Source organism: Pristis pectinata, chromosome 2, assembly GCF_009764475.1.
Source record: "Pristis pectinata isolate sPriPec2 chromosome 2, sPriPec2.1.pri, whole genome shotgun sequence".
Classification (NCBI taxonomy): domain Eukaryota; kingdom Metazoa; phylum Chordata; class Chondrichthyes; order Rhinopristiformes; family Pristidae; genus Pristis; species Pristis pectinata.
The window spans coordinates 40500461-40524470 of NC_067406.1; the positions used below are offsets into that span (position 1 = coordinate 40500461).

The 24010-nt window shown below is 38.6% G+C and overlaps 1 protein-coding gene across 8 annotated transcripts in view; it reads left to right on the plus strand.

The window, feature by feature from the left end:
• LOC127567429 (tropomyosin alpha-4 chain-like) overlaps positions 1 to 20399 on the plus strand; it is an 81351-nt gene extending 60952 nt beyond the window's left edge. For 2 of the 8 annotated variants that reach the window (XM_052010323.1, XM_052010327.1), the window contains 7 exons: positions 5467 to 5600; positions 6279 to 6396; positions 6875 to 6945; positions 9103 to 9178; positions 11951 to 12013; positions 12634 to 12703; positions 19303 to 20399. In XM_052010323.1, the coding sequence (XP_051866283.1) occupies positions 5467 to 5600; positions 6279 to 6396; positions 6875 to 6945; positions 9103 to 9178; positions 11951 to 12013; positions 12634 to 12703; positions 19303 to 19385 (615 nt within the window). In that variant the 3' untranslated portion in view covers positions 19386 to 20399. The other 6 variants (XM_052010322.1, XM_052010328.1, XM_052010325.1 and 3 more) reach the window with 5 other exon arrangements.
• The last annotated feature ends 3611 nt before the right edge of the window (positions 20400 to 24010 follow it).

Below are 24010 nucleotides of genomic sequence, written 5' to 3' on the forward strand. Positions count from 1 at the left end.
GCTGTCAGTGGATTTGGAAGCTCTTCCAGAGACCATGTTAGTTATATTTCTAATGTTTTGAGATGCCTGCTGTAGATAGTGTATGTCTCCAAAGTGTGCAGGAAAGCAGGGATTCTTTCTGCCAGGTAGTCTGAGTTTTGTTTTTGGTTGTGGTCTTGATCTTTAAGCGCTTTTTTTCTTGGGTGGCCAAAAGTTTTTCTGGTGCACTGAAGTAGATAATTAATTGTATTGTCTGCCTTTGAGAGATTGTCCTGAGATGGGAAGTGGACCACATTTTCTAGGGCTTGTCATAGTCTAGTATTGTTGTGGGGGTGGGGTATTGTATTTCCAGGGCAGTTTAAATGAAGACCTTATCTTTTGCACATGTTTTGGAGCCCATTCTCTGTATGGTTCAGTTTATGGCATGTGTGGGGAATGTAATGAGTGTGTTAATTCAATGGAATGTTCAAAGCTGTATACTGGCTGAAAAATTATCAAGAGGAACCAGTTCGACTGCTTGGTCCTGCTTTTTTTTCTCTCTCTCTTCCCCCCCCCCCCCCCCCCCACCCCCATCTTACAGGATTTCATATGAAAGAACCCTATTGTGTAATCTTTGTGGTGTAAGAAAGGCTGGAATGTGTAAAGTCTTCCCTGGAACTTAAACCAATAGAAGTGTTTGCTTGAATCAGTTCCTATCCTGAACAGTCGCATTGATCATGCAATTGCCATTTTGAATATTCCATAAACTGAAGGTGGATAGTTTCCCAAGTAATTCCCGAGTGACATGGTACCAAACCAGGTTTGACTTTTGGTTTCTGCTGTTCTCAGCTGGGGTTGCTTGAGACCTCTCAATTGGTCTCCAGGCTCTTGGGCACTTTATTTGTGGGGGGAAAAAAAGCAGTATGCATATTTTACATTTATCCACACAAGAAAGCTTCCAGGTATTTTTTCCTTCCTCAGGTTTTGAACTATTGATGCATATTTATGAAGGTTTGAACATGTGATTGTACTTTTATAATACAAGTTATGGGCCCTATAATTATCTGGCCTGCCTCTCCACATGTACTGCTTGATTTGAGTATTTCCAGCATTTTGTGTTTTGGAATACCAGAATAATTAAGATAGTAGGAGAGTAATCCAGAAGTCTGCCCCACTGATCCCAGCAATGGTCTGATTCCTACAAAAACAGCTGTGGATTTTGAAGCGCATAATTAAATCACTTGGTATTAAAAAGGCTGATAACCATGAAGCCAGTGGATTGAATTTAAAAATTCCACTGGGTTATTGGCATCCTTCAGGAAAAGAAATCTATTCTCTTCCAGCCTGGCCAACATTTACCTAGGCACTACTATACAGAGCAGCTGTAATCATCTCTGGGAGCATTGTCAACCCTGAACTAACCAGTATGTATTTTCCTCATGTTTAAATCATTAATGCCCCAGTACTACTACAATACAGCAATATCACACAACTATAAAATGGTCACTCTGAAAGCAAATATTTATAGCTGGATTTGTGCTACCATTCTCCAAATGATAACAAAAAAGGTGGAAGTTTTTTTGTGTTTGCTTTGGTATTTTTCAAATATAATTGTGCAAATATAATAGTTGGAAATAAAAGATGTTAAACAAGCTTGACTGCTAAGTTAGAAGAATTCCAATCAGTTTGGGAGGTGGCGGTAGCTAGTGAAGTGTTAAATGAGCCAGCAGTGAATTGCATCCTACTCTGCTGGTTATGTGCTGCAGGTAGCATGTTAATACAGGGAGTGAAACTTGATACTGATTTGCTAACTTCTCCAATTTTATATTGGGGAAGTTGAAAATGTCGAGTCTGCATCTCTAGCTGTTTCATAGTGTACGTATCAAACAAAAAGAAAACTGACATCCTAGACTTTCAGTTAAGCTTCATTGTTTTTCTGATAGCTAACTGCTGTATGATAATATGCCTTTTAAAGATGAATGCAGAAGTGATGACAAAAAGTGAGTCCCTGTCTAGTCTAAAAGTGAGTAAGCAGAAGTCCTGGTAATGGCAGCGAAAAGCTGTATTTGGGTGCAAATATTTACTTTTCCTTCAAGCTGCTGGTAGTGGTGCTTGGGAGGTGCCTGAATTGGGCCATGCAGGTTAAATCTAAAGATTATATTTTCTGTGTCTTTTAATTAAAACAGAAAATGCATGTAACACTCAGCAGGTCAGGCAGCATCTGTGGGGGAAAGAAGATTTTTAGGTTGAAGATGAGGGATCTTCTTCCTGAAGCATTAACCCTTTCTCCTTTCACAGACGCTGCCTGACCTGTCGAGTGCTTCCAGCACTTCGTTTTTAATTTAGATTTCTAGCATCTGCAGTTTTTTATTTTCAAATCACTCTGCTACTTTGGAAAGGCCAAGTGATGTACATCTGTAATATTGAACTTGTGTGGACTTTCTATTTTGGGGAACCCATTGCTGATATGGGTGACAGAAATGTCATACTGGTGGAGGGTATGACACTGGTGTGGGTTAAGGCATCCTGCTGTGTTCCGTTACGCTGAAAATCAAGGGAAAATTTCTATTTCTAATTAATTGCATTGAAGTATTTTAAATGCTGTATGGAAGTGCAGAAAGAAACTACATTACATGAAATGCAAAAGCTAGTTGAGTATCATAGCTAACAGTGAATGCTATTTAATACTAATTGATATTTTATGAAATTAAAGTACTGTGTATTCATCTCACCAGTTGGTTCAGATGTCTGTTTAATTCAGTTGAATCTTGTGGGAAGTTCTAGGTAATTCCTTACAGATTGTGTGTAATCCCTTGGTGTCCAGCATTCTGCTGAAATACTTGTACTTCTGTTTCATGCTAAAGCTCTATTGGTACTAAAACTTCAAGCACTTGAGTTGAAATTTCTCATGAATGGAACTTGTTTCCATGGTTTTCAGCTTAAAGAGGAAATGCTATAAATAATTCAAGATAATTGGATAAAGCATTTTCAAAGAAAGACATTTATCAGCATTATATTCTCCAGATCTTCAGGATGACTGAACTCGTAAGCAGTGCTTTTATGAATTTCATCCTTTAAGTGGAAGGAATATTTTGTTCATGCATTCCTCACCCCATGTTCTTAGTAATTAGTCAGCTGATGACTGAACGATTTATTCTTCCTTGGAAAATCTCTTCCACTGCCATGTGTTATTGGGATAGGATGGGGATGTGATTTGGTACCATTTAGTTGCAAATTCAAATTTCAGAGTTGACTTCTGGACTTCATCCACTGCAGTTTGTTACTGCACCTTACTCATTTGCCATTATTTTAGTATCAAAGCTGTTACCTCTATTGCTTTGTTCTTTGGTCAATTTAAAATGCATCCCTTTTTTTTTGCAGCCCACTGTCTTTTGCTTTCTGCGTTTAACTATTTTGTGTGAGTATGTCTACGTTCTGCCCAAATGCAAAAAAATTTGTGGGAGGGTTGGGTAGGAGGAGAAAAAAAAACAGAAGATACAGCCATGATTTTGTGCGTGTGTAGCAAATCCCGTTCTTGGTCATCTTGGATTTCTGTACCATTAATCAAGATCTTGCTCTGTCAAGACCACATTGTAATGAGTTTGCAACACCCACCCCAAGTTAAAAGAAATTGAGTCGTCATGTTCTTCACGTGCCTCTAGTGGAAGTGTGTCATCCTTGACCCTAAGGGATTGTCCAAGAAGGTATTTCTGCAGGGACTGAAATGTCAAAGTTATCTGAGTTAGAATGAGTGTTCCACATTTGGAAGACCCATTCTATCTGGATTCCTCAGCTATGCCAAAAGAAAGCAAATCGATTGCGTTCCCCATCGCTTGCGCCATTTATGCTTGTATCAAGCGGCTGTTCTGTGGGAAGATGTTGTAACTATTTGAGTATCAAAAGAATCAATTACAGAGACAATATTTAACATTTTATTTAAGCCCTCTAGCTATTTCTCCACACCTTAGAAAGCACAGCTCTGCCATGTCTCCCATTATTTTCTCCTGTTAGCAGCCTGGTGTGTCTTAAACTGGGTGGAAGCTGTCTGCTAATAATCCACATTGTAATGTTTGGGGGAGTCTGAGGGCCACAGCAGTGGTTACTCTTTGCTGACTATGGCTTGTAAGCAGTGAGGTTGTACTTATTTTTTTTCTGCCTGTTCTTTTTCTGGTTTTCTTCATTGTTCACTTCATCCTGTCATTCAGCCTTGCCATTTTTTTTCCACTTAAACCAAGCAGGTATTTGTTTCTCCAACCCCACAGCAGCATGGGATATAAGGGGCGATTTATTCCTCAAGCTTGTTTTACCATTCTATGAGAGGATGGTTGATCTCTCAAACTCCTTGTACCCTTTTCAGTATCCACTTAATATCTTGCAGTTAACACTTAAATCTTGGATTTGACATTTAAAAAAAAATTCACCTGTTATCTGTTGTCATTTGTGGATGGGCTCACAATCACTACCATTCTTTGCACAAAGCACGTGCCCTAATTTTGCCTTTTGAAATGCCCAACTCTAATTTTTGGATTTCACCTGCTAGTTGTAGACTCTTAACCAATGGAATTTCATGTGCTTTTTTTTCTCTCCTCCCCAAACCTGCCCCCCCCCCCCCAAATTCCATGAAATGCAGCCATTGTGTTTTTTTCCTGTATCCTCTCATAACTTTAACCCCTGAGACTCTAGGTGTCATTATTAGCAAATCTTTACTGCACTGTCTCCAAGGCCAATAAATCTTCCTGGAGGTGTGATGTCCAGAAGTGCTCTCAGAACTTTGTACAATTGTATCATCACTTCTACACACTACTTTTATAACTTTCTGATGTAAAGTCCAGTTTTTCATGAGGTTTACATTACTACTTAATGTATGTACATTGACTCCCAAGATCTTTGCTGCATCCAGCTTTTTGGCATTTGGAAAATACCGTTCTATCCTTGGTTTTTAAACTGGATGTCTGCTCTTTTCCTAATTTGGAGTCTCAGGCTTAGATCCACTTTATGTAAATGCATGGGTACATTGTCTCCCTTGGCTTTTTCCCACACCTCATTAAAGTATACATTTCTGTATCCTTGCAACATACAAACCCCAGATGGCCCATTCTTTCGTTGACCTTCCTGTCCAGTGTGTCTACTGGAGGATTAGATTTACCAAATTCTTTCTTGTTCCATTCAAAATTGAGTAAATGCAAATTGTTTTGTTTTTCCTCAACTTTGCAGGGAAAATTAGAGAAATGCTATTAGTTAAGATTTGTAGTACTTGTACAATTACTTGTTGTAATTACTTTGATTTTCTTTCAAACTTGTGTCCTTTTGACTTGCCAAACACTTTCTAATCTCAATTATTATTAAAATATGTTTCTTAGTAATTTAATATGTACTGCCTATGAAATATATCCCAGCTGTTGATTTGGCTTGTTGTCCAATTCGGAAGTATTTCCAATGGTTTTATTTTCTTTATGTAGATAACTTCTGTTTGGAGAATAGTTGTTCAGTTGTGTTTATTTTGTCTAGGCGGAAGCCGATGTATCCTCCTTGAATAGGCGTATCCAGCTGGTTGAGGAAGAATTGGATCGTGCTCAGGAACGTCTGGCTAGTGCCCTGCAGAAACTAGATGAAGCTGAAAAGTCAGCGGATGAGAGTGAACGGTAAGAATAAATGACATGCCAATACCTTGACAACTGATTACTATGTTAAAAATCTGGGAAGAGGGCCAAAGAAATTTTGCCTTCTCTATCCCCTCCTTATCCTGGAATAAGTTGATGCTCAATATTAATTGTTTTGTAGGTTTAATCAGGAGATGTGACTTCTTGGCACACTGTAGTCTTTTATGGTCCTATTATGCTCCATTTGCCAGCTAAGGATAGTATAGAAAGGATGGGGGGGGGAGGGGAAGATAGCTGATGGAATTTAATTCCATATTCTGATTGTTGAATGGCTATGGGAACTAAGTACCCTCAAAGTGTTTCTGTGTTGCCTAAAATTTTATTCCGTTGTTGGATTGTAAGATGGAGCAAACAGGAATCCAAAATGTTCTTGTTGTCAATCAGACAAAAGGATGAACAATTTTTGTCTACATACAACTTGTCAAGAATTGCAGGTGAAAGTGAACTATTGCCTATATATTTTGTATGATATTATTTGATCAGTATTTTGCATTGTGCAGCTGCAGAGGAAACTCTGCAGTTCAGCTGCTGAACAAATATTTATAATAAGTCAAAGATTTTCAGTATGTATTCACTGTTTTGCAAAAACACTTGAATATTCTTGCATTGGTTTTCTTTAATGGTGTCTTTTAATAATTAAATGCATTTTTTTTACTGCAGAGGAATGAAGGTTGTGGAGAGCAAAGTCTTAAAGGCTGAGGAGATAATGGAAATGCAAGAGATGCAGCTGAAGGAAGCTAAACATATTGCTGAGGAAGCAGACCGCAAATATGAAGAGGTGAAGTTTTTCCCCAGCCTCGTCTGTCCTCTGTAGTAACACCTGAGTGAATATTCTTAATGTGCAATCGTAAAAGGATAGTTTATTCTCGCATTTGGCAAGACATAAATGAGATATTGCAATGATTTGATCCAGTTTTTTTGCCTGCTGCTTGCTTTGGAGCTAGCGGGGAAGTTCATACCAAGTGACTACTAGTTCTGTTTGAGGATCTGTGACAACTGTATTTTTGTCTTTCTTGCTAATTGTGTTGCATTTGGCCTCAGCACTGATATAGTTGAGATCTATTAACTGATGATTTTGTTGGGTTTTTGGTTTTCATGGATGCAACTGAATTTTCAGCATTTCTCGTGATTTTATGCTCTTTGGACTAATGTTGGTAGGTCTAATTTCTGGGAGTAGTATTAATTTTAAGAGTGTAGTTTTAAATTGGACCAAATATTATATAAAGCTTTTAGTCATATTGAGGTTTTGCTTACAGGTAGCACGTAAACTTGTCATCCTTGAAGGTGAGCAGGAACGAACTGAGGAGCGTGCTGAACAGTCAGAAAGGTAATTTTGAATTTTGTGAACTTTTTTTTATTGGTGGCTCAGTTACTAGAAAGCATCCACAAGTGTTACAAGCACCGTATGTTGTACAAACGAATTTGGCTTTTGATATACAGTGATCTAGTCCACTGAATTCTCTCATTCTGGAAATGTGGATGTTTGATAATTGGCATGGACCCGGTGGGCCAAAAGACCTGTTTCCGTGCTGTATGAATCAAAATCAAGATTGTTTAATTCCTTATCTCTCTCCCCAGAATGACGCAGTTATGTTGTACTAGAGTGTATTCCCTCTGTCTTCTGTCTTTCCCTCACCACTACCACCCCCCCTCACTGTGCACTTAATAGGTAATTATCTTTACACTTTCGCCGTATCCCTCCTGCCCAATTCCCCTAAAAGAATTGCTTCAAGCCTAGCAAATGTGCCATTGGCTATAGTACTGGTGAGAATAGCACCTGATGCTGGTGCTTAACAGTGAGTTTCTGAATAGTAATCAAGGTCAAAAGCCTTGGCTGACTTTATTTGGTCATCTCATTGCATTTGCACCCCTTCCCCTCCCCAGTCACCCCAATACCCTTGTCACTGATCTTGCTCTGAACACAACACAAAAAAATAGAAGATGTAACCTTGAGTTGGCTTTGTCATTTAATAAAGTCATGGTGGATCCTTAATCCTTGATTCTGAGTGTCCACAAATCCATTGCACTTGGGATCCTCCTGATCAATGTAGTTCAGCTCCACGCTAGATAAACGTATGTAACCATTGTATGTTTATGGATTATCAGGTAACTTGGTGTGGCATTTCTCCTTTTATCTCTGCCTATCCTGGGCTCGCGATAATAAATCAACTGGAGAATGTTACAAGAGGTTAAAAGGAGTGGAAACTGCTAGTATAAAATTTGAATGGGTTTTCAACATTCTGTGAAATGGATCCACTTGTCCTTGAAGCCTGCTCCAGTTGATCTCTGGTGGGGGAGAGAAGTTAGCAAGATTTTATTTTACTGCTAATGAATGTGTGAGATTACTGTGATTTGAAATGGTGTTTGCATTTTGACCTCTGCTGGTGTTAAGTTTATTGAAACACAGGTAGGGTGGAATTCTGGTGACTGTTTTGCTTTTGAAATGATTGAATTTTATTGGATTATTGATCTACTTCGTTTCCTGGAGAGGGATTGAGATAATTATTGCATCAGATCCCCTCGATCTTAAAAAAAACAAAGCAAATTATTTTCACAACCCAAAGTGTAGTACTTTTCCTGCTTTGATTTTTGGCAGCTTTAAGTTAACTAACTTAAATTAGCTAGTTGTTTTGGAAATTGAAATTCCATCACCTTTCAAACTAATTAATTTTAAACTAATTCTGCTTGGGATACTTTGGATGGAAGGGAGAACTGATCTAAAATAATAAGCATATACTACATAGGAGGATTCGGTTATCCTGCCTTAAACTATTTTTCAAGATGTGACTTTTTTTTTACTTCCAAAACAAATACTGTAGGTTTTGTATTAGCCCCAGTTTTGTTTTTCTCATAGCCAGATCCATACTTCAAGATGGACTAGTTTGTGGCTCCCCAGCTGTGACCAACTTTCTGAAATTGGTTGAAGCAGCTTTTCTTGGGCTGGTCTAGATGGCCAACTCGGGAAGCCTTGCCACCTTCCAATGTTCAGATCTACTGACTAGCTAACTCCACTGGGAATCCACATCAAACGTAGCGCCTCTTCTGCATTGGCTAAATCGTTGGAAAATTTAATTTAACTGGATTTAACTCTGATATCCTTTTTGTATTCTTGAGAAATGTGATAATCCCTGTGCTGAATACTACTTTTGCAGTTGATTGGATAAAATGTAATTCATGTCAACTGAACAAGTAAAGTTTCAAATTAACTAAGTCTTTACATTATGGTGGGTGGGGTGGCTCCTAAACTACTCTCCTGTGCAATTAAAGTGTCTTTCAGGTGATACAGAATTAGTAAACAATCATTTGTTAATTTCAAAAGTTGGATCTGTGACAGTAGTTATTTCAATTCCCATGTTATTTTGTATAATTTGGTGAATGTACTAACGATAGCGGGCACATGGTTTTCTTTTCCCCTGTTGAATTGCATGCTGAATACTCCCTGGGATTTGTCCCTGTTCTACTCCCGTACTGTGGATTAACTCAGTCGGGCCCGGCAATTGGAAGAGGAGCTTAAAGTAATGGACCAGAGCTTGAAATCGTTAATGGCCTCAGAGGAAGAGGTATTACTCCCAGAAATCCACTAATTACTTCCTGTTTCCTCTCTCCATCTTTGTTTTCTCTGTGAGAAAATATTAAAGCTACATTCCTTGCAACTTTTGCTGCTGCTGCTGTTCTGCTTCCTGGTAGTTTGTGTGTTACTGGTTTTTCCCCCAGTGGAGACCCATAGCAGCTGAATTCTGGAATCAAGATGTGGCTTCAATACTTTCTGTGGCCTTGGGCCTTGTTACTGCTCATTGGGGTTGGTAACTCTCCATTTTTGGAGTTTTACTAACAGTGTGGAGATTGAACTCAAGTTAAAATTGTGAATTAGTCTGTAGATGCCAGGTAAGTATCCCATCAATTACCCTGTATCCCTAAATGTTCTGGTTTAAGGTCCAACAGTTTGTTTTTTTAACATGCTTGGTGTGTTGGGGCCTAAATTCTGAGAGCCAGGAATGTTTAGTTGCTATGGGTTTCTTACTACTTTTCTGCATATTCTCAACCTCCTTCTTTCCCAAACCAAACTATCTTGTTCTGAACAGTAAATGTGCTGAGATTGAAGAAGAATTGAAAAATGTCACCAACAGCCTGAAGTCTTTGGAAGCACAAACTGAAAAGGTAGGAGCATTCTGAACGCAACTGCTTTTAAAGCCATGGTATCCCCATGAGTCCCTTCCTACATTTCAAAATTGACAAAAGAACTCTTGGTCCAACATTGAAATGGTAATCTACTATTAACCCTTCATACCTGCTTGTACCATGATGCCGAGTGTACTGGTAGGTGAAAAAAGCTGAATCAAAAGCCGACTAAATTTCACATTTTAAGTCCTCTAGAATGGCTACAAAGATTGTGATATAATTTTGGATATGTAAATTGGTATTTTGTTTATTACTCTTTATCCTGGGTCCCCAAACTTCAGTAGAAGTACTGCAAGTTAATGAGATTTGCTGTTTACAATGGCATAGTGATGCGAAGCATGACATTGAGGTGGCAATTTTAATCAGTATGTGCAAGATAGGAGCAGAAATATAAATGACTTGCCAGCATTGCCATTTTCCACTGGTTATCCAAAATAGAACGTCTAATTGCAAGAGAAGTTCCAATGCTCTGAAATGAAATTGAACTTTCATATCCTATTTATGATCTTCTGAATCTACTCCATGCAGCAAACTGCATGCATTCTAGATTCCACAGCAACAGGAACCAAAAAGGAATTTGTGTAATGTAACATTTGTTGCAACATATTCAATTCAGTTATTAAACTGCTGTCCAAATATTTCTAGTTTTCCATAATGCTTCAAAAGTGGACATACTATGCCTTTCATTAAAATAATTGTCATCTTTGTCATCCAAAAAAATGTTCATGTCTTGAAAGTTTTGCAGCTTGGTTGATATATTAAATGTGACTTAAAATATGGGGATACCTTTGCTTTAGTTGTCTTGGAGCTGATGAGAACCTTTGGCTATGTAGCAATGAAGAAATGTTCAAGTTGGCTTTTGACTCCAGTCCATTTAACTGCAGCACTTCTGTTGGCTTGGGATACAGTACAGGGCTGAATTGAACATAATTGCACTTCTTGCATTCTGAAGCTGTGCCATTTTATTTATATCCCAGTTTTTTGGGTGGTTTGATTTGATACTGCTGCTTATTGGAATGCCCTGAACATTTCTCAAGTCATCATTGTCCTTTCTTATCTCCTCTCTTTATTCTTTTGTGTGATGTTTATGAATGTTTGCAACTTGTTTAAGTTCCGACTGACGAAGCAATATATAACTGAACTCTGTGCTGATTCCCATGTCGTTTGGAAATAATTAATGAACCATGCTTTGAATTTTACCCCCAGTATTTAATCCCTGTCCATAAAGGCTAATGGTACCCCATTTCATAGCTTTTTTTTTGACCTTGCCTGAGCTCTGTTTTTTCAATAGTCAGTGAAATAAGCTGTCCACAGACCCATGCACCAATCAAGAATTTTTGATTTTGTTTTTAATTATTGCTCCCCGAATTGGTAATAACCATTGACTACGAATCAAGAACTCTGCAGTTAAGATTAGACCTATACCTTGCTAGTAGTAAATTCCAACTGTGGCATGAGAAGTCTAAAGTAAATGAAGCAATTATTTGGTAATGAGTAGCATTGAGCACCACCTTCAGGAGTTGTTATTCTTGCAAACCTACCACCTTCTGATACTATTGGTCATCACTATTTTCTATACCTAATGCCAGCCTTCAATACCATTTCGGTAGAAAAGGACTTTCAAGTAAGCTATTTGTCTGAAATGTATGCAGGGAAATTGTTAAACTGAGAGCCAATCTTAAAAAGACTTGTTCTTGATGGCATTTTCTGCTTCATGCCAATATATTAGTGGCATACTGGAGGACAGCCACCAACATAAACTTATTTACTCTGTGCATAAAATGACTAGCACCGCCAGCTGTTTCATGGCTAACGCTTGTATTTGAATAAATTGGCACTTTCGGTTTACTTTTGCCCCGATGGAATGCTATCAATTTTATTGTTCACAGTGGCGCAGAGCTGCTAAAGATGGTCTTAGGACAGCAATGTTGTTTACATGTTGATACGGGCTATACTTAAAACTCTGCTTCCTTGGTATGGTGGATATTATGTGGGGCTACGTTGCAAAAAAAAATGCATTTATCTCAATGGGAATTGGGTGGACTTTAGTGCATGTTTGAACTTCGATGCTGTTCCACATCATGTAGAAAGGAAATGTAATCCTATAGTCTATGGAGCATTTATCTTTTTTTAAATGTACATTTATCTGCCAGTATGCTTCAAAAGAAGATAAATATGAAGAAGAAATCAAGCTGTTAACAGACAAACTAAAAGAGGTGAGTGATGTGCATTTTTATACAGGTTCATCCATAGAATAATGTTGACGCTGAGAGTATTTCTGCCAGAAACACAGAATAGCTTCTCCCAACCAACTGCCAGCTTGTCTGAAATCTGCTGGCAGCATGGATTGAGGATATAATCATGAATGTTAAAAAAAATGTATACAGAGCAACAGATTGCTGCCTTGTCAAAGTGATAGGCCTGAGATTTGCACTAATTACTTCAGTAGATGAGGAAGGAGAATTCGGAGATCTTCTGTTTTAGACTCTAGAACATTGATATAAATCCATAGGGTGATGTTTTCAATTAACTGTTGCAGGGAACGTAATCATATGGAAATACTATCACTTGTCACCTTTCAGTCCAGCAAAAGTCCATAATGTCCATTGGCCACTGAATTAAATGATCTTCTTCATGTATTTTTTTTGAGTAAGGCTTCATGTGAACCAATTGGCATTATAATGTGCATCATTCAGCCAGCAGGTTGTGATATTTGATTAAATCTGGCAGCATTAAGTTTGTTTAGGAGTGAATTGTTTCTGTTGGGAGATCAATGGAGAAGCAACAAAAGTGCCCTAAAGCAAAGCGGTGTCTTTAATAACCTCCTCTCTTACAGGCTGAAACTAGAGCTGAGTTTGCAGAAAGATCTGTAGCAAAATTGGAGAAGGCAATTGATGAATTGGAAGGTAATCTTTCATTTTGAACACTTTCATTTGTGCTGCCTTCAAGTTTCTTCTGTTTTGCAGTCTAACAATTACATATTGGATGCTTTACTGAATATTCCTTTTTATTGCTCCAGTATTAAGTTACGGAAGTTTCAGAAGAGTAATTTGTGTTTTATTCCTTTCTCTGTTTATGGCTGTCGCTGGTATGACTAGCATTTATTCATCCTTAATTGCCCTTGAAAGTGGCTTTAGGGTCATAGAGGCATAGTCATGCAGCACTGAAACAGCCCTTCAGTCCACCATGTCCATACCAACAATCAAGTACCTATCTATACTAATCCCATGGACCAGCACTTGGTGAAGCTCCTCTCTGCCATCATGTCCTTCCTACACTGCAGTGACCAGAACTGCATGTGATATTGCAGCTGTAGACTAACCAAAATTCTTTAAAGTTGTATCAAAATCTTGTATTCTGTGTCTCGGCTAATAAAAGCAAGCATCCTGTATGCCTTCACTACCCTATCTACCTGCGCTGTCACCTTCAGGTGTCTTTTTGACTTGTAACCAAAATCACTTTGCCCCTCAATACTCCAGGGGCCTTGCCATTCATGGTATATTTGCCCAAAGGATTAAAAGGGTCAGTAAATAGAGCCCCCAAAATGTGAAACGGTGTAAGGAGTGAATCATTTCCTGCAGGATCTGTAACCTCTGGCCTGGTCTTGTAGCCTCAGCATTGGAGGCTGGTCTAGTCAATGCTGATCAGTGGTAACCACCAGGATGTTGACTTGGGCACGGTTATGCTATTAAACTTCAACAAGAATAGGTGGTTAGACTCTCTTGATGGAAGTTGTCGTTGCTTAGCATTTTTGTGGCATGAATGTTACTTACCACATCTACCCATGCCTGAATGTTGTCAAGGTCTTGCCAAATGCCAGCATGAGGTTCTTCATTTGCTGTAAAGTATTTAACTGGTAAATGCCAGCATGAGGTTCTTCATTTGCTGTTAAGTATTTAACTGGAATTAAACATTTACAATTATCAGCAAATATCTTCACTTCTGATCTAATGATAAAAGGAAGGTCATTAAAGAAGCAGTTAGATGGTTGAACCTAGGAAGAGGCCCTGAGGAACTCCTGCAGTGATGATTGGGTGGTAATTAACCAGAATAGATCTGTTCTATGTTTGCGAATGATTTTCCACATAGTCACGTAGATGCTGGTATTGTACCAGTAGTGGAACAGTTTGGTTAGAAACTGGTCCTGAAGCGCTAGTGTTCATTACTGCAGCAGGATGTTGACTGATTCCATAGACTTTTTTTGCTGTATTCAATGGTGTTGGCTGTTGATATCATGTAGAGTGGATAGAACTGGCTGTAATCTGACTTCTGTGATGGTAGGGATCTCAGAAGGAAGTGGAGGTAGTTCAGCCACACCCTCTGGATATACATGGTTACAAATGCTTCATCCTTGCTTTTAGCATTTGCATGTTTGGGCCCCCATTATTGAAGATGGGAATGTTTTTCCTGCTGCTGCCCTTCACAACCAGATGTAGGAGGTCTCTGATCTTATGCGGTTACACAACTCTGTCTGTTGCATGCTGATTTTGCTATTAGCACACCTGGTCCTGAGGTACACCTCTTCAAGTACGACACAAGTTGAAAGGATTCCTGGTGTAAAGACAGCACTTTGCTCCATCATTACAGTGCAGTGTTATTAACTCCTACCTGTTGTGGACAGATGCTTTTACTGCTGCTATATTTGGTAAGGATGAGGTCAAATGGATGTCCCTATGTTGGTTTGCTCACTGCCTTCTGCAGTCAGTCAGATAACTATATCCTGCAGAATTCTACCAGCCAAGTCAGAGTTGGTGATGAACATTGAAATTTGCTCATGCAAAAGGCATTCAGTACCCATTTATTTGGTGCTACTTCCAAGATATGGAGGAGTTGTGATTCATCAGCTGAGCAAGAAGTGTGTGTGATATCGGTTGGTGGTTTTCTTGCCTGTGTTGGATCTGATGGACTCTGGACCAGATGAGTTGTGTGGACATATTGGGGGCTGCCTGTATCCCACAGTGTCACCCTCTGGACTTCTGCCAGTGAGTTAGGTTGTATTTGGGGGGGGAGAATTGCAGTAGAGGATCTTCCATGCTGCCTGTGGTCAGGAACAGCCTGACAGTTGCTTGGTCTGTAAGACGGGTTATCCCTGTTTAAACATCAGTCCTCTGATGTTTGAAGAAAACTTCACAGCATCAATTGGAGCAATTTTGCTGTGTTGGGAGTTGGTACCAGGTTGATGTAGGGTGGTCTGGTAGGGTTTTGTTTTGTGCTTTATCATAATGGTTATATTGAAATGGAATGGCTTGCCAGGCCATTTTAGAGGGCTACTAAGAGCACACCACATTATTGCAGCTCTGGAATTGTGTACAGGTAAGGACAGCATATTTCGTTCCCAAAGCATGGCAGTAAACCAGATAGATCTTTGCAACATTCTCTTGTTTTTGGGCATCATTATTGAGACTTTTTGAATTTTTTATTTTTCATAAAGTTGTGCTCTAGTAATTGCATTGGTGGTTGTGATAGTATGTAAAGGGCATGTATCTTTAATTGCAGATCCTCAGTAATTTATGCAAAATCCTCTAATGCCTCTTCAGCATTACACTTAAATAATTTTGCACATTTTGACTGACTGTGAATAATTAGTGTTATTATTTGAGAGGATGTTTAATGTTTTTTGGACCTGATAAAATGTAGGTGAGATCATTAATGCACAATGGGCTATTTTAAGAGAATTTTAAACCTATTTCTTGATGCTTACAGTGCCTTTAAAATTTCGTGGAGTGACATTTTCATGTACAAAAGTGGAAAAAATATTCAATTGGTCTGGAAGCCCTGATGCAAATTTATTGTCTAAAAGGACTGTGGAAACCCAGTTAATGGTTGCATTCAAAGCAGATTTTTAGCCTCTTGGGCAATTGAGGAATATTGGCATTGGGAAGAAGTGGACTTGAATTCAGGATTCACCACAAACTTATTGAATGGCAGAGCAGTCTCAGAGTCACTTATTAGTCTAGTCCTGTTAATTTGTGGTAGTTGCTTATAGTTTGCAGGTGAGAGGAAGGGTGGGTTTGAATGAAACAATTCAAATTTGCACTGGAAGTGATCTTTGGCACATCTTCAGTTTTAATTAAATTAGGAGGAATTGTTTTTTTCAAAAAAACACAAAACTGTGTATTAGAATGCAAGTACCATTCGTAAACTAAAAATCTTTCCCTCAATATCTTTGCATAAAAGCTAATCAGTTTGGTCTTACTCCTTTCCCCCTGCCACTTCCCTGACGGTAATTTGAGTTGACACAACTCGGGTTGCAGGTCAGATTTATGATATTTATTTGCCTTTCGAATCATGTTTAATGGTAAAATGCAAAGGTTATCTTACATTAAATATTCTTTAGCTGTCTGAATCTATAATTACTGCTGCACCTGGTTGGTTTATTCTATGCACTCATTTTCTCCTCGTGCCTTTTTTCGGTGAATAATATACTTAGAAATTTGAATGCAAAGAAATCTGTGCTGTTGGGTTGCTAGAGTCTAGAAGCTGTATCAAAATAGTTTTAGTGGATTAATGTTTCATGTTGTGCTGTTTGCTTTAAAGAATTGCATCTTTGCGTGATAGACTGACTCATTTTCATTTTTCCACCTGTTCTATTGCTGTTTCCATTCTTGAATTATTTGAATTACAGTAAGATATTCAAATATTTTACCTATTGAGTTAACCTCGTGAAATAAAAGAAGAAACCGATATTTTCTTATGGATAGAGAGAAACCACACCTGTTAGAGCTGTAATTAACTTATTTGTTGAAAGCAATCCAATAAAGGAGATAAATTAGCACGTTATGTTATGGGAAGAAGATAGATCTGTTTTCATCTCAATGGAATTAAGTGTGTGATTTCCAGAGATTGTAGCTCTACTTATATATTCATTGTGGCTGAAAGGACTTGCTTTTTAAAAAAAAACTCATTGCAAAATGGTCACCCAATCTGCATTTGGTTACTTCAACGTAGAGGAGACCATGTTGTGAGAATCAAATGCAGTGGGCTAAATTGGAAGAAGTGCATCTTATTTGCTGCCTCACAGGAAGGGCTGTTTGCGTCTCTGGATGGTGGGAAGGGATGAAGTAGAAGGGCAGGTATTGCATCTCCTGTGGCTGCCATGAGAAGAGGAATGGTGGAGGTGGAAAAGTGAATCTGAAAGTTGAAAAGGGAACTGTTCCTTTGGAATGCATAAAGGGGAGGGGATGATATCTGGTGGTGGAATCTTTCTGAAGACTTCTGTCCTTCCTGTTGCTCTATGAAGTGGGTGAAAGCAGAAGTGTGTGAAATAGAGGAGACATAGTTGACAGCCCTGTCAACTGTGGTTGCAGTTAAGGAAAAAGATATTTCGGAGCTACTGATTTGGAAAATCTCATAGAATAGATATGAGAGAAGCAGAGAAACTTGGTGCATGGAATTGAAGCAGAGTGGTAGTTGAGATAGCTGTCGGCCTGCAATGGATTTGGTCATGAGCCTATTTCCTAAAATGGTGTTGGAGAAGTCAAAAGAGCAGAAAAGTCAGAAATGGGCCATAAAGTTGAGAGCAAGATTGGAATTGCATACTGAATTCTATTTGATGCCATGTAGGAAGCACTATCAATACAGTCACCAATGCACTGGGAAATAAAAAGTCAAGGGGTAGGCTTGAAACATGGACTTCTGAATAATCCGTAGAGACAGGCAGAGCTTGGGCTCATCCGAGTTCCCACAGCCACACACTTGATTTGGAGAAAATGAGTAGATTTCAAGGTGAAATTGTTCAATGCAAGAATGAGTTCAGCCAGGCTTATGAATATAGTGGGGGGGGGGGGGGGGTACTTTCTGGGTCTCTGTTTAAGGAAGAAGGGCCCTCAGACCAACCTGGTTTAAGATGGAGGTGTAGAGGATGGGATGGAGGTTGAGAACAGGGTGTCAGTGGTGGAGGGCGTCAGTGTATCACAGAGGAGGGGACTAGTCAAAGGGGGGAAGAAGGAAGTTCTATTGGCCAAAGCAAATGGTGGTGCCTGCACCATCCTGTTTGTGGATCTGAGGATGGAGGTAGCTATGCCAAGATGGGGACTGAGACTGGAGGCTATGGAGGGAACATTTCCTGAAGAGATGAAGTTGGTAACTGACAGGAAGACTCTGTTCAGTAGGATCATATAAAATTGCAGTTTGCTGGTACTTGTGTTCATGTATTTGTAATATATTCATCAATTTAAAACCACATTTGATTACATTTAATAATGAATGGAACCTTTGACTAAAGGGAATGCCCAATGCTAAAACTACTATTAAACTTCACTTTTGCACCTCTGCCTTTCTGGTGCTTTCTGGATTTGTGTCCCTCATGAATAACTTAGTAAATATTGGCAGCAGGTTGGTTTTAGACCTTCTCTGATTTGGGGAAACTGGATGCCAGCCTGATTCTGGTCTATGTTTATTTGCACACAAATAGTCGCTTTTTTCAGAATCTTCTTTCTCAAATTATCTTGTGGATTCTACCCTTTTAACTAGAGATACTTTCCTTGGAGTAAGTGCTTTTCTTTCTTCATATGAATAGCTTAAACCTATTAAAAACAGGTGATCTATTCCACATGACTAACACCACTCTTTCTTCTTTCATCTGCTGTCACTGATGCTGTTTGAATAGAGCGCTTCCGACAGGAGGTAGAGAGAAATCGTCTTCTCAATAGTGAACTGAGGGTTGTCCTGAATGAACTTAACAACTGACTTTTATTTATCTTGAAGACTTGCCAAAAAACTTGCTCTGTTGTCTTGCCTAACTTTTTTTTAATGAATGTTAACACTATTTCTGTTTCATACCTACTCACAGCATTATTTTGCATGTCTGTTTTTAAGGAAATAAAAAATACTAATTTATTTAGAATCACATGACTTAATGGATTTTGAATCAATTCTGCTTTTCTGTCGACTTGGTTTCTCTTGAATGAAAGACTAATATCAGCACAGGGAATGCAAGTGTAACATGGGCGTAATCAAGCCACCTTTCAGTTTTAATCTATCTGGAGGGTCACTCTTCTTCCAATAGCTTTCAAATTTATCTATTCTTGTAAAAATGAAAACATTCCTGCACTCTGTATTGTCAGGTAAAATGTGTGTATGTGCGTGTATAAAATCCGCCAGTTCAGAACTGTTCTGTGTTTGATAAATCCTTCGAGTAATAAAGGCCTGTGCATTTTGCAACCCAAATTAAAATATTTTGACCTTAGGGCTAGCAACAAGGTTGTGTAATTGAGTGACAATGAAATGATGCTCTGCTTGCAAAGGGAAATGTATGGTGCATTAAGGGGGAAGAAACAAAATATGTAAAGAAATACTAAACTTTTATTTTTGGAAGTTTAAGATGTTGCATTGAGATTTTTAATCATGTTAATTGATTCTAAATTGCCTGCTTTGAAGTGTTTAAACTAATGTTAAACTGTGAGTATAATATTATAACATATTGAAATTTTACACATTTCTTTAAAACTGTTCATGCTTTTATTTAAATTTCAATTTTCATTTTTCTTTTTCCATGAACCAATAGAAAAACTGGCCCGGGCCAAAGAAGAGAATGTGGGCATTCATCAGGTGCTTGAGCAGACTCTAGTGGATCTGAGTCACTTATAATACTAACTGGGGGAAAAAAAAACAAAAGCTTTACATGCCACAAGTGCCCATGGTACAACAACATCTTCTGTGTAAACACTGAAAACCACCAGCCAAAGTGTGAAACACAGCATGGGGATTAGAACAACAAACTAATAATATAGGCTCAGCATTTGTGTTGAAACCAATAAATTTCAAGGGGGAAATCTTTCTTTTAAAACTTAACTTTAACCACAGTGTTGGATCAGTTTTTCTTTTTGATTTATCCTGCCCTCTCCACTACAGTAAATGGGCAGACTTTGACACTTATGCCATAGATGTAGTTATAACTGTATTTGCTTTTCTTTCAACTCTCTATTTGATGGCTTCCATTCTTGACAAGCTTTGTTTTTTTTTAATGTGTAAAATGTATTGATAAGACTTGAATTTTTGCCAAAAGTGCATTCAAGAGTCTCTGACATGATGCTGGATAACATAAGTAAAATTTGAAAAGAATGCATACCACTTTCTTCCTCCAGCCCCCCAGAGTTTTAATCTGCTGCAGCTTAGAAATCTGTGACGTTATGTTATTTGTTAATTAGAAGTGGTTTGTGCCCAGTTAGCACACAGGAAAAAGTCAAAGCTTGTAAGGACGTGGTAAGGCCTGGTTTCTGATATCGGGACCACACTGGCAATTATTGGCGAATGTTGTTAATGTATCATACTGACCCAAGGTTACTGCTTGTAGAAGACAATAAAAATGTCACTAGATATTGCTAATGTAAAATCTATTGACTTGCATTTTTAAATCAATGGAGATGCCACCATGACATTGTAAACCTTTTATATCACAAATAGATGGGATTGTGAAAATATGTACATTTTTGTCATAGATTTAAGATTTTGAGCACAGATGGAGTTTTAACAACTATTTGCCCTTCTGTGATGCAACTGTTTCTTCTCCCTATGAATGTCCTTGGAATTCCACTTTATCCTATGCAATTATCTGTGTAAGCTCTTTATTTGTACGGTTTATTAAACTTTGGAATAAAATTATCTCAAGTTGTGGTGTTGATTTAAAATCTTGTGCATAATGTCTTCTGAATGATTCTGATTTGAATTTCTTCCCCTTTCAAGATGTGCAACCTTTTCGGTCTTTTTCCTTTCTTCTCAAATGTAATATGGGCTGCTGCTCCACTAAGTGGTCAGAGCTCACCATATCAGTGATCTGCTATGTGTACCGCATCACAATGATTTTCCCTGACCTCTGTGTGCAGTGCAGCAGAAATTGCATCTCTATAGAGTAAGCTGTCAAATTGACACTTTTGTTCCCTTGGCTCTTCTCATTATGCACTCGCACCTCAATGTGGCCTATGAAGTGCCTTATTACAATAGTCCATATTAAAGGTGAGATTTTATTTTGTATTTATTGAAACCTTCAATTTTAGTCATTGATGTTCCCACAATGTACTTTAATAGGAAATGTTTTTTTTAAATATATCCTACCATCTCAAAACAAGCTCCTGATGCCACTAGAAGAAATAGTCATGAATAAGTCTTTGTAATTGCCTAGAAATGGTGGAGGTACTTTGTGGAACTTTATCAGAGCACAAATCTACCACTTCTTAAAAAAACATAAGCTGAGAATAAATGCACTAACTCATTGTACCTTTCTGGGTAAAGGGTTTGTTCATGCTATAAAGAAACAAATGCAGTTAGGCTGCAAACACCTAATTTTCCATAGATTGGAAGCTATTGTAAAACCCAGTCTGCAATTCATTTGATTTTTAGTGAACTTTGTGTCTACTACTGTTTATCACACGTTTTGCCAGAATGAAGGCATAACTTCTGTAGATTTTTTTACTACTTGGGCTTTAATCTGTGATTGTTTTCTTGTCACTTCTTCCATTCACTCCCTTATGACAATGATTACTTGCATTCCATTTCAGGTCAGTCTGGGCAGCTACACTTATCCAAATTCTCATTAGTGACCTAATGCAGAAAATAGATGGTTTTCTTTCTCCCACCTCCATGGAGACCCTTCATCTTTCATTCTGTTGTTAATGCTAACTGGCATCCCTGCCAAAAAATGAGGTTGAGATCAAACCTAACACTGGACATTTGAATGTATTTATAGATAAACTAGTCACTTGATAAGTTGGGTAAACGAGGAAACCAGAGTTTATAGTTTGAACAGCTTTGTAGAGTTTGCTTGTTCACTTCTGCAATTTTTTTTGCCCAGAAAAAGGGATGTAATAGAAAATTATGGAGCATTTACAGCAACTTATTCCATTCACTATGCATTCTTTAATGCACAAAGTTATCCCAAAGTAGGTCAGGGGAGCATTATTGATCAAAAGCTGGTGCTGAGCTAATTCAGGAGGTATTAGATTTGTTAAGGAGGTAGGATGCATGAGCTGGTAATGGGAAGTACACAGAAAAAAATATTTGCAGTAAAGCATTGGTAGTCTGGAGGACACAAGTTTAAAATAAAGGGTTTTAATACATTAATATGAAAAGACCATTTCCTTCATTCAAAAAAAAATTTAAGGGTCCTAAAATTAAAATGACTTGAGGTGAGGGGTGAGTGTTCTGGATGAATGTGTAGATCTGTTAGAACAATGGAAGGCATTGCCACACGTAGTCAGATGTGGATTTCAAAGTATGATTTACGCATGAATGGGGAGAAGAACATACACTTATTGTTCATCAAGTTGAAGTTTTGCAGGAACAGATCTGATTTGCAAGTTGTACCATGCTTGATTTGGCTGCTTTTGATTATCTTGAATGGGGAAGCAGTGCATGATTGATTCCAGCAACATTTGAGAACTCTTAACTAATCTGTTGTTTCCATGGCAGCTTCCCAAGTTTCCTCTGTCATCTGCGTTTAGTATTCAGCCTTTTTAGAATTTTAAAAACGTGTAATGGCTGGGGGAAGGGACTTAACATTTAAACCAAAGTGAGCTTTGTGCAGTGAATTTAGAATAAATTTTTAGACTGATTTGCATTTCGTACAATTTCACATAATAATGACATTCAGTTTATTGACTGTTAAATCAGTGATTACAATGTTGCACACATTTATAATGACTAGTGCTACTGCTTTTGGAGGTGTTTTGCTGTGGAATAAATCTTGGCTTAGAGCAGAACGTGCAGCTGAAGTTGCTCAAAATTCTATAGTGAGGCTGAATCCACTTGCATTGATTTGTTGGGTATGCTTTTGTGACTGAAACTAATACTTATTTCAAAGGAAAAGTGCAAATCAAAGAATTATAAATTGATATTTATCAACCTTTTCTGTTTTAAACTGCTTTTGATTGACAAGTTAAGACTGGGTTAATTTTAAGGACAACCAATAAAATTTGATTTGGTGGTGCTTGTAAGGTGTGATTTGGTAGCCCTTTCGTGTTGGCTTGCTGAGTTGTACACCCAAACAGTAAATGTCAATTGGAGCGTACAGTCACGCCCCTTATCTAACACCTATATAAATCCAGTTCCCAGTCAGCTTTTTCTGATGCCAATATGGACGATGAACATAATTTACCCCTTTTCAGACCTCTCTCCCACCATCTCCACAGACCTGGAGCCCTTCAGGCTAATTAAGAGGTCTGGCTACTGTCCTAGTTTTCAGAAGGTTTTGCCTAGCCATGGAATCTGGAACTTGTGGTCTGTAAGATGCAATCAAACTGCAGTGTGCCACTGTCTGCATGAATGCAATCTCCTTCTTTAAACAAGGTCAATGGGAAAAGCTGATAAGAAGGTCATTAGGAAAGCAAAGATGAGTTACGAAAGGAAGCTGGCGGACAACATTCGGAAGGATTCTAAGAGTTTTTTTAAATACATAAGGAATAAAAGAGAGACACGGGTTGACATAGGACCAATTGATAACGGTGCAGGAGGTATTATAATGGATGATAGTGAGATGGCAAGGGAATTGAATGAATATTTTGCATCGGTCTTCACCGTGGAGGACATAAGCAATGTGCCCATTAGTCAGGAGTCTCACGAATTGGAGCTGAGTTCAATTGAGATTAATAGGGAGAAGGTGCTTGGAAAACTAAAGGGGCTTAAGGCTGATAAGTCTCCCGGACCGGATGAGGTGCATCCCCGGGTTCTGAAGGAGGTGGCTGTGGAGATAGCGGAGGCGTTGGCGATTATTTTTCAGGAATCGATAGATTCTGGCATGGTTCCGGAGGACTGGAGGGTAGCGAATGTAGTTCCGTTATATAAGAAAGGTGGGAGGCAGCACAAAGGCAATTACAGACCTATTAGTCTGACGTCAGTGGTGGGAAAATTATTGGAGTCTATCCTCAAGGAGGAGGTTACCGAATACCTAGAGGCGCAAGGCAAGATAGGACCTAGTCAACATGGTTTTGTGAAGGGGAGGTCCTGTCTGACCAACCTATTGGAGTTTTTTGAAGAAATCACAGGTAGGGTGGATAAGGGAGAGGCGGTAGATGTTGTGTATTTAGACTTTCAAAAGGCCTTTGATAAGGTGCCTCACAAGAGACTGATTAATAAGATGAGAGGTCATGGAATTATGGGCAGGGTAGCAAAATGGGTGGAGAATTGGCTGGTTGGCAGGAAGCAAAGGGTGGAAATAAAAGGATCTCGTTCTGGTTGGTTACCGGTTACTAGTGGTGTGCCGCAAGGGTCGGTGTTGGGGC